At 35.3% G+C, this 10742-nt stretch overlaps 1 protein-coding gene across 1 annotated transcript; it reads right to left on the bottom strand.

Moving 5' to 3' along the window:
• Positions 1 to 7148: 7148 nt before the first annotated feature.
• LOC111799053 (WAT1-related protein At4g30420-like) lies at positions 7149 to 10378 on the bottom strand. The gene is made up of 6 exons (XM_023682443.2): positions 10132 to 10378; positions 9991 to 10059; positions 8786 to 8902; positions 8273 to 8678; positions 8053 to 8204; positions 7149 to 7548 (listed from the first exon to the last, which is right to left on the bottom strand). Exons 1-6 carry the CDS (start codon positions 10308 to 10310, stop codon positions 7332 to 7334), a joined length of 1140 nt encoding a protein of 379 aa, XP_023538211.2. The 5' UTR covers positions 10311 to 10378; the 3' UTR covers positions 7149 to 7331.
• Between the last annotated feature and the right edge of the window lie 364 nt (positions 10379 to 10742).

The following is a 10742-nucleotide window of genomic DNA, read 5'->3' as shown; positions in this document are numbered from 1 at the left end:
CACCGCATGATTGTTACACCTGCCTCAATCCTCTTTAGAGGTCATCCATAGGATCGGTCTCAACACATTTTCCCTCACAACATCGTCCCTACGTAAAACCCGACTTACATCTATGAACTCAAATTGTTCTCACACATAAAACTCAATTAGTTCTTTATCAACTTTTACCTACCCATCAATGAAAATAAATTTTCTTAATACCTAGCATGTGGAAATAAGTTAACAAAATTTAATGATACATATTAAGGATTTTGAGTGAGAATTACGTCACATCACATAAAACTTTTAGAAAAGTATAAAGGAAATTGAGAATGTCCTACAAACTACCACATCAACATCAAATTTAATTCCAGCAGTTACATTTATGATAACGGCCATTATCAGCCAAGTTTGGTACATCTAATAGAATTGTGTGATAAACATGGCAATCAGAGTTTGCTGGCTCGAGAGCTGGAGATAAGAAGCTTGTAGAGCATGCCTAACATTTAAGGGACAGTTGTGTGTATGAGTCGGGCCATGTGCATTAATGTTACGAGGGTCCCTATGCTTTTAAATGTCATTAGTTTGAGTCGAATTACGAACTTATTTGAATTACGTATGAAAATTTTATAATTGGTTCATGGGTTACTACTTTAATTTAAAATAAAATTTGAATAAATAATTTGAACAATCAAAAAAAAAAAAAAAAAAAAAAAAAAAAAAAAAAAAAAAAAAATTTAAGAATTATTTAGATTGAAAATTTTACAATCTGAATATAAAAAATATCTTAACCCGATTCAATCTAACACATGAACATCTTAAATGAGAAGTTTTTTTTTTTTTATTACTATTATTTGTTTTATTAACAAATTAGGGTTGTCATTTTTTTCTTTTCTCGTAGATTGTATGAGTTACATAACTGAAATATATTTTTTCTCCGTACTTAGAAAAGTTAAGCAATACGATGACCATAACGTGATTGATTTTTATTAATTAGGGTAGATTAATAACGTTATACTTCTTTTTCTTTTTTTTTTTTTTCATTTCTCTCATGTATCGAATTATATAAAATTGATAGTTATATTGTAACGATCTCTTTCTATGATTATTCCTTAGGGTTTGAAACTTTTTCCAAATAAAAATTATATAAATATTTCTCGAAAAAACATCTTTAGGAGACATCTACTTCCAAACTAGGAAAAAGAATTTAATGTACTCAATGTGGCATTTAAGGTCTACTAGTCCTCTACTCTAGAAAAAATTGAAAGAAACAAAAAAAAAAAAAAAAATCTCAACCAAAATAATTAATTACCTATCTAAAGTAATGGAATACAGTTAACCGAATACAAAAGTCTCAAATACAAGATAGATTAGAATTGGAACGATCCTCCACCTCAACGGACAACCTGCGAACTCGTGACAAAAAAAAAAGAAAAAAAAAAAAAAAAGAAAGAGAGGTGAGTATAAAAACTATACTCAGATAGCAACCTATCTATGGGCTCTCGTCACATCCTTAACCTAGTAGGAATCCACAGACTTTAGTTTGGGCTTTAGGAAGTTCAGGCCTAGCCTCTATTGCTATTTGAGCATCTGGGGTGCCTCTAAGTTTCGAGCGGTGCTTTAGCTACTCACGGATCCACTCTAGGTACAAAGGAGGTGGTTCACCAATTGCTGGCGTTACAGATCTTTTGGGGTGAACTACTTTTCTGTTCTTAGACTTATGCGATTTCTTTGCTTAGGTAGTGTGTAACCGATGTCTTGGGTCAAGGTGCTACCTCGTAAGACTCTCTATGATGGGGGCCAATATGATGTGCACTAGCCTACTCTAGTCATCCAAGGGAGGTTATCTGGCAAATCCGACACACATAACCATCTAATTTCTCAAGGTTGGAGAAGTGACCTCCTATGGTTGCCAACTACTTGACACTGTACCAACTGCTTGTCCGAAGGCTACTTTTGACTTGCTGAATTGCTACAATATTTCTGCTCTTTGACCTTGGCATCTTACGTTGCTTATACAGTGAATGACCGGTGACTTAGGTTGAAGTACGACTTCATGCACTTTGTAGGGACAATATAGTGTTTGCTTGTCTAAACATTATTCATAGATGGTAGCTGGTGGGACCCTTCCATGGAACCAAAAGTCACAAAAACTTGGTAGAAGTAGTTCCTTGTTTGATGGCTAGCTACTAAGTTAACATATATCATCCCTCTAAACGAATCTCATACTATGATTTAAAAATGAATATCGAAAGAAAAATAAAGAAAAAAATAAAATAAAAAGATGAAAATTAGATAGAATTAAATCGAAATAATGACAACAAACAACACCAAAATTAAATACAAAATAAAGTTCAATTATGAAATGGTGATGTTCAAATTAATTATAAATGCAATTACAAAAACAAAAACATAAAAGAATCAAATACAAAATGGATTGACGCTCTTGAACGACCCTTTCTCTGACCTCATAGCTCTCGAACGCCTCCACCTCAACACCTGCTTGAAGAAGAAAAAGGAAAAGAGGTGAGTATAAAAATATTGTAGGCTCTCGTATAAAAAATATTGTAAATATTGTAGGCTCTCGTCACTTCCTTAAATTAGTATGCTACCATAGACTTTTTGTTAGGGCATAGGAATTTCTTCCCTGACATCATCCACTTAGGTAATCCCTTGTCCCATATCAAGATAGTTTCTTCTTACCATAGTAGTTCTCCTTATGTAGTCTCTCGTTCCCTCTCAAGGCGTGGTTACCTCTACACACAGTAGCAATTTTTCATGTCACCTACTCATGTAGTCCTCTTCCCCATCAAAGGGGCTTACGAGTCTTCCACGTTTCTACATATAGTAGTAATCCTATGTACTAATTATAGTCCGAATTTATTTCTTGAAACACAAGTTAATGTATTTGCCACTTTCAAAAAGTGGAAAGCTGAAGTTGAAAATCAGACAGACCTGAAGATCAAATGCTTGAGGTCTGACAATGGAGATGAGTACGATAAGTCAGAATTCGAAGCATTTTATATAGTTTAGGGAATTAGATTAACAAGGACAATTTCTAGTAAAGCAAGACCAAATAGTGTTGCTAAAAGGATGAACAGAACAGTGAATGAGGAAGGAGTATGATGATTCATTCTGGATTGCTAAAGACACTCTAGGTCGATGATCTAAATACAATAGCCTACTTGATCAATAGAGGATCGTTAGTACCTTGGGGTGCAAGTTGCCAGAAGAGGTATGGACAAGAAAAGAACTCAAGTACATTCACTTGAGAACTTTTGGCTGCACTGCGTATGTTCGTGTTGATTCAGAGAAGAGTAACAAGCTTGACGCTGAGGCTGTGAAGTGCAACTTCATAGGCTATGGTTTTGACATATTCAAGTACAAGTTTCGGGATGACAAGAACATAAAGATCCTGAGACACTATACATGACTTTTGATGAAAATGTTCCGTACAATGACAAAGAGAATAAAGATTCCACGACAACGAAGCAAGTGGGAGTGATGTTGAGTTGCGAAAAACTTCATCTAGTGATGTTATAGCAGATACCAAGGAAACTTTTGAAACTGTTGTTGAGGAACCAAAGGCGAAGCAAGTGACACCTGAGCAGGAGTTGAGAAGATCATCCAGAACTAGGGATGTACATGGTCCGGGTTGAGTTGGGTTGAAAGATTTTTTTGACCCAACCCAAAAATTCGAGTTGGTTGGATTGGTAACCCACCTCAACCCAACCCAACCTTCTATTTTCGGGTTGGGTTCGGGTTGGTCCAAAAAAATTAAAAAAAATTAATTTGTATGACCTAAAATGATAAAACAATTACTATCTAGATTAGAAGTATCAAACTCTATATTGCATTTGCATTCATATTATCACCTATAAATATGTAAAGAATATGCAATAAATTAATTCCAAAGTTACCACATCTAATTAAATTATCTACGTTCGGATATAATCATTCAACGGAATGCCTAAAAATTCACCTATAAATATGTAAAGCATATTCAATGAATCAATTCAAAAGTTACAACATTCAACAAAATGCCTAAAAATTTAAAACTATCTACACTGATTTTTAAGTGCTTCCATAACATGCTAGTTGCACAACAATTAGTATCACAAGCATACTCCCTAGAACAATAGTTGTACTTGCACCTTTTATTATTGTTCTCTAATCTTGTAAAATGATCTCACACGATTGATTTACTAGGTTTTTCTTCTTAAATTCAGTTGTGCAGCCAATAGTGGCTTCGATGCATTATAATTACTAGAGCTACTTGCACATCCAGTTGCACTCTTGTTTTCCATCTATAAAAAGTAAAATAGAACTATTATGATTCAAACATTCAACCCAATATGAACAATTACCATAGATGCATCAAAGTTAAAATATACCATCAGTCTTTGCAAGGGGATATAACAAAAAGAGAAAAAAGCTTACCCGTTATGGCGTTCCAGGAGACTAAAGAAAGAAAAACAGCACGCGAGAGAGAAACAAGACAAGGAACGCAAGAGAATGCTATTGAGATCAAATTTCTTGTGAGAAACTAAGTGTCGATAGAGAAATTTGTATTCGTATTCTGGTTAAAGGTTTGTATTTTAGTGTGAGGCTAAGAGAGAGAAGAGGGTGAAAGAGAAAAAAAAGTCAGTGAAGCTGTGAGAGAGAAGAGGCTGACATAAAAGTTTGTATTTTGACTTTGGTAGAGAGAAGAAGCATGAGGTTGAGAGAGAACAAGCAGAGAGGAGAGAGAGAGAAGGAGAGAGAGTCTGGCTGGCTAAGGATTAGGTAGAGAAATGTTGGGTTGACTCATAAATGAGGCTTTTTGTCCATAATTAAAGTAATTATTGGCAATGAGTTATTGGGGTTTGATTTTGGGCTCTTGGGCTTCAATTTCTTTTTCTTTTTTCAATATTTTTGGGTTGGGTCAGGTTGGGTCGGGTTCACCAAATCATTTTCTTTTGGAACTCGAACCCAACCCAAATCAAATCGAGTTCAAAAAATGGACCCAACCCAAATCCGAAATCCAACACAACCCAACCCTTAGATTTCGGGTTGGGTCGGGTTGGGTTCTCGAGTTTCTGGGTTAGGTGTACACCCCTATCCAGAACTATCAGAGTACCAGATAAGTATTCACCTTCATTACACTATTTGTTGTTGACTGACGAAGGAAAACCAAAGTCGCAGTTGGAGAATAAAACCAAGTGGGAGCAAGCCATGGATGATGGGATGAGTTGGATGTCTAGGCTTCAAAATTGTGTTACTTCTTCATCCACTGAGGATGATTACGTGGCAATAACTGAAGCTATAAAGGAAAGGATATGTATGACAAACTATCTAGAAGAATTAGGCAAGAAGCGGTGTGAGTAGAATCTTCATGCAGATAGTCAGAGTGTCATACAGTTGGTGAAAGACCCAACCTATCAAAGACATAACACATTAGAAGATGATATCATTTCACTCGCATGTTCATAGAAGATGGTGATGTGTTTTGAGAAGATAGAGGTTGCAAAGAATCTAGCTGTATTGATGTTGGATAATTAAGATTGTGCAAAGCCTCAATTGGTATGGTGCAACGAAAGATGTTTATGGTCGTTTGAGAATGAAATTCTTGGTTGACTGGATCAGTCTCCAAATAATAAAATTGTTGAGCTACGGAGCCTGCTACTTATTTATAGCTTATTCCATTGTTATATACAGTAAAACTATATATGAAAAATAGTAATGACTATTTATAATAAAAAGTTTGTAAAGTTATTTATGGTAGATAGTTATATATACTAGATGGTTATATCGGCTAACCGTTTATAAGGTAAACTGAAATATATATATATATATTGGGCCGTGCTTTAGAAATGTACTTTTGTGCATTCTCTATCTTCTCTATTACTATACATATCTGAAGTCATCAATATAAACACTTAATCAATATTCTTTCTTGCATTTTCTCTATCCTATTTTTTGTGTTCATCTAGATTGAGTGTGTGTTGTTGTGCGATCCTCACAAAAACAGCTTGAAAAAGCACCTATCATCTATGTAACTAACCATTCAAACTTTTCTCAAGTAATACCGGTAGGGATCGCTAAAACGTTCAAGCATACATGCATATCTTACCATAGATGGTTAGAAATGTTTTTTTTTTTTTTTTTTTTACTCGAGTATAAAACCTTTAGATCATAATATCCAAGCGTCTCAAAACGATAAGAAATTACTCCAAGAAAAAGTAAGATGTGGATTATCTTGTTGATTGAATATCTCAAAGTAAGGACATTTGTTTAAGATTCGAATCACTTCACAAGCAAGATTGATTACGTTAAGATTGAATTATTTTAAATATACAACCTAAATTATATAGAATTGCTAAGAAACTTAGCTCTTCCCTAAAAGAAAACTCTTTTTACTACATTTTTCAAGTTTACTTTACAAAGACAACATACATAACTTTCAAAATGAAACATTTGAACCTCCACGAGACATTTCAATAATTGTAACTTCATTCTGTATGACCACAATTAGTCACGGTATAAGTGCACCTAAAAGTAAATAAAAAAAAACTTTAAAATTTAAAATACATTAATGAAATACCATAAATCTAGTTTTCAATCTCATAAATTTGTAACCATCTAAGAATAAATGAAACCTAGTTTGACGTATCTTGAAACCCGAATGATCGGATAGCAATAGAGACTAGGCTCAAACTTTCTGGTAGAATGCAATGAGAGCCTACAGATAGGTTGCTTACGGAGCATTTTTATACTCAACCCTTTTATTAGGTACTCGCAAGCTACTGGTCGAGGTGAGAAAGCATTCGAGAGCTACACGGTCAATCTGTTTTTGTATTTTAGGTCTTTTGTAACTTATTTTTAAATGTATATCATACTCGTTCCCAATTTGTAATAAACTTGAAGAACACTCTCGTGTAATTAGATTTTGTTTTACTTTCAGTTTCCTTTATATTATTTTCTTTTGTCTTGTCCTTTAGCCACAATCCATATTTCGAAGCTTCGAAAACCGAGTTGTGACAATCTTCCTCTCTTCTAGTCAATATATAATTACAGTAACATTGTCAACCGAAGATCATTTCGACAGAAAACATCCAAAATGTCATTCTTTCTTTTTATTTTATTTTATTTATTTTTGTTTAATTCTAACAAATTACACGAACTCGAGATGAATCAAAGATAAAACAACATTTAACTTCATTAAGCTTACAACTCGTAAAGATTAAAACAAAAGAAAACAAAAAGGTTCAAGAATAAAAAAATATATCTCACACATATTTTTTTCCTTTTTTCTTGGAGAACACGTGGACCATACATAAATGCCACTTGGCATATGACGTAGATCCGTTTGCCTAGTTGTCAATATGATGTGTACACCCAGACAAAAGGGGTTCCCTCACATCAACTTTATAGCTATCTGTCTCAATCGAAGTTGAAGCTGATTCACAATCCTCCTCTTCTTGTGTTTCAACTCTACACTTTTCTCTGTCTTCTTCCTTCGTATAATCATTTGTTTTCCCCCAAAGAACCACATATAATCCAATAATTACAATCACGCCCCCCAACAAGCTGAAAATTATTCAAAACAAACTTATGAATAAGAGAGTAACGATTTTAGGTTTCAACGAGAAATTTTGATTTAACATCTGATGACCTCGACATTTCTTTGATTCCCCTCGACATACTATGTTACTTATCTCGAATTGCTTCTGACATGCTTTCTATATAACAGTTCAGGTCCACCGCTAGTAGATATTGTCCTTTTTTGGGTTTTCTTTTTCGAGCTTCCCCTCAAAGCTTTAAAACGCGTATACTAGTGAAAGGTTTCCACACCCTTATAAAGGGTGTTTCGTTCTCCTTCCCAACCAATATAGCATATCACATTTTATCATCATATTCTCGTGATCACTTCCTTTCAAATGTTGTCTATCTCCATTCATCTATATACCCTTATCTTACTCTGATGTCATATTAACCCAACAAAAAAAAAACCCGTTTTTGAATGAAATCGATAAATTCTCAACCCATTTGAGGCAGAGAAAAGAATACCAAACCCTAATACGTAAAATTTACCTTCCAGTATAAATCTCCTCATGAAGGAATATAGCAGCCAAAATAGTGGTAATAATGGTGCAAAAGGGGTTGAACACTGCAGAGAACACAGGTCCTCTCTTTGAAATACCCCAAGCTTGAAGAAAGTAGGCAACTCCTGACCCAAAAATCCCCTAATAACCAAACACAATTAGATCTCAAAATTACCTCTAAAATTGGTAAATGGTAAAAAATTACTTACTGAGAAGAGGTAACAAATGAGTTCAGTAGTTGAATGAATCTTCCACGTTTCTAAATTGGCTCCCTCTACCCATAATGTGAAAGCCACTGATTGTATGAGTGAAAAAAAACATGTCCATGCTGATAAAGATAGCTTGTCAGGATAGCTTGCCATTGCTGGCACCTGCAATATCAACCAAATTGACCAACAGCAACAGCTACCAAACAGACTGAGTGAGCCTAGCAACCAAGCCTGATCGGTTCCACTTTCCACACCAAATATTGCAGATTTGACACCAAAAGCTTGTGTGGCATTCAGAAGCTTTGGACCTCTTAGAAGGGCCATGAACATAGCCCCACCGACACAAACCACTGTGCCTACAATCTTGGCCACGCACCTCATGTTTGTCATGTTCACGCTCTCCATTCTGCGAATTTTTAATGGTTAAATTGTTAAAGTCTAAAGAGAACCATATCTGTTAGATCTAGGATCTGGACAGTTACATAAATTAATGTAATATTACCACTGACTCACCCGACCATTGCTGCTATTATAAACGTCACTGCCGGAATCAGATTCTCCATCGCGGTTGCTAATGATGAACTGGCTAAGAACAGTCCCTCGTAGAAAAAATTGTGGTTCATGGTTGAACTGTCCAAAACACCCGAAATTAGCCGTTTAAATAACTTCATCTATTTGGACTATCAAATCTAAACTATAAAAGTTGGGTTGAGTTGGGTTGAGTTGAATTTTTGAAAAATCGAAAATTTGGGTTGTCTTAGACTGACATTTTCTTTGTCAGATCAACTTGGCCAACCCAAAAATAAAATTACAATCCAACCAAGACCCATTATTATAAAAATTAAGAATATTTGACATTTGTAACTAATATTAGTGATATGTTGTGACGAGTGAATATTTGATATTTGAGTTTTATGAAATTTTAGTTATTTATGTAAAATGGATTGTGGATTTGATATTTGAGTTTTATGAAATTTTAGTTATTTATGTAAAATGGATTGTGGATTGTTGAGGATTATTGGGAGTGAGTTAGACATTGGCTAATTTAAGGAATGATCCTTAAGTTTACAAGTAAGGAATATATCTCCATTGTTAAGAGCATTTTGAGAGAAGCCTAAAGCAAAGCCACGAGAGATTAGGCTCAAAGTGGACTATATCATACCATTGTAAAGGTCTGTGATCTCTAACATAGTATCAGAATCATGCCCTTAACAACTTGGCCATGTCAATAGAATCCTCAAGTGTCGAACAAATAATTTGTGAGCCTCGGAGGTGTAGTCAAAAGTGACTCAAGTGTCGAACAAACGGTGTACTTTGTTCAAAGACTCTAGAGAAGGAGTCGAGCCTCGATTAAGGGGAAACTGTTCGAGGGCTCAGTGCACTTTGTTCAAAGACTCTAGAGAAATAGTCGAGCCTCGATTAAGGAGAAACTGTTCGAGGGCTCAGTGTACTTTGTTCAAAGACTCTAGAGAAAAAGTCGAGCCTCGATTAAGGAGAGGCTGTTCAAGGGCTCCATAGGTCTCATGGGAGGCTCTTTAGTCTAATTTGTTCGAGGAGAAGATGGTTGGAGGGCTTCATAGGCCTCCAAGAACACCCGACAATCCAATCCAATCCAATCCAACCCAACCAGCTCGAAAGTAAAGGTTGGTTTTTTTGTTGATCTAAAAGATTTTTCCCTGACGCTAACCGAACCCATATACACCCGTATTAAATCTTACCCGATTAGTGCAGCAAAAAAGATGAGATAAAAGCTCTTGAGGTCCAAAGACACCTTCATGGATTTCGACCTGCCATCCCCAAATTATAAGACAAAGGAAGAACCAAGATAGTGTTTTGAGAAAGAAGAATGTATATCTAACCTGGAGAGATGAGCAATGGGTGCAATAGAGAGAGTGGCAAAGGCCTGCCTATAAACGATGAACACTCTAGGACTCATACCCTCCAACAGGGCAGCCCTAGAGATGAGTGTGACAATGGCATAAATTGCTTGAATTCCCAACATCGCCATTGCTGGCAAGTACTCTTCAACCACACCCATCTCCCCTTTCTCTTCCTTAGAGGCCTTCTTTCTCCTCTCCAAATGCTCTCAAAACTTTCTATTTTATATCCTTTAATCTTCACATGTGAGAGAGAGAGAGATAAGATATATAAAGTTTTATATAAAGATTTAAAACTTGCAATCTTGGGAACTTTTCGGGTTGATTAGACTGGTTGTTGTAGTTACTACGATCATTTTTATTAATTGTTAAACAAAAACGTACACCAGTAAGATTGGATTGAGTTGGAAAAATCTTTTGAACCAATTCGAAATTTTAAGTTGGTGACAGGAACAGCCGGAATAGAATTCACAATCCAACCCAATCTAACCCTACCCTCTATTTTCAGGTTGGATTGTCGAATTGTTTTACAAGTTACAACCAATCACTAACGTCATATATAAATGTTAAATTTCCTTAATATTTTCAAAACT

Source organism: Cucurbita pepo, chromosome 7, assembly GCF_057944985.1.
Source record: "Cucurbita pepo subsp. pepo isolate OVF chromosome 7, ASM5794498v1, whole genome shotgun sequence".
Classification (NCBI taxonomy): domain Eukaryota; kingdom Viridiplantae; phylum Streptophyta; class Magnoliopsida; order Cucurbitales; family Cucurbitaceae; genus Cucurbita; species Cucurbita pepo.
Note: the sequence above shows the minus strand (reverse complement) of the source record. Positions and strands in the feature narration are given on the sequence as shown.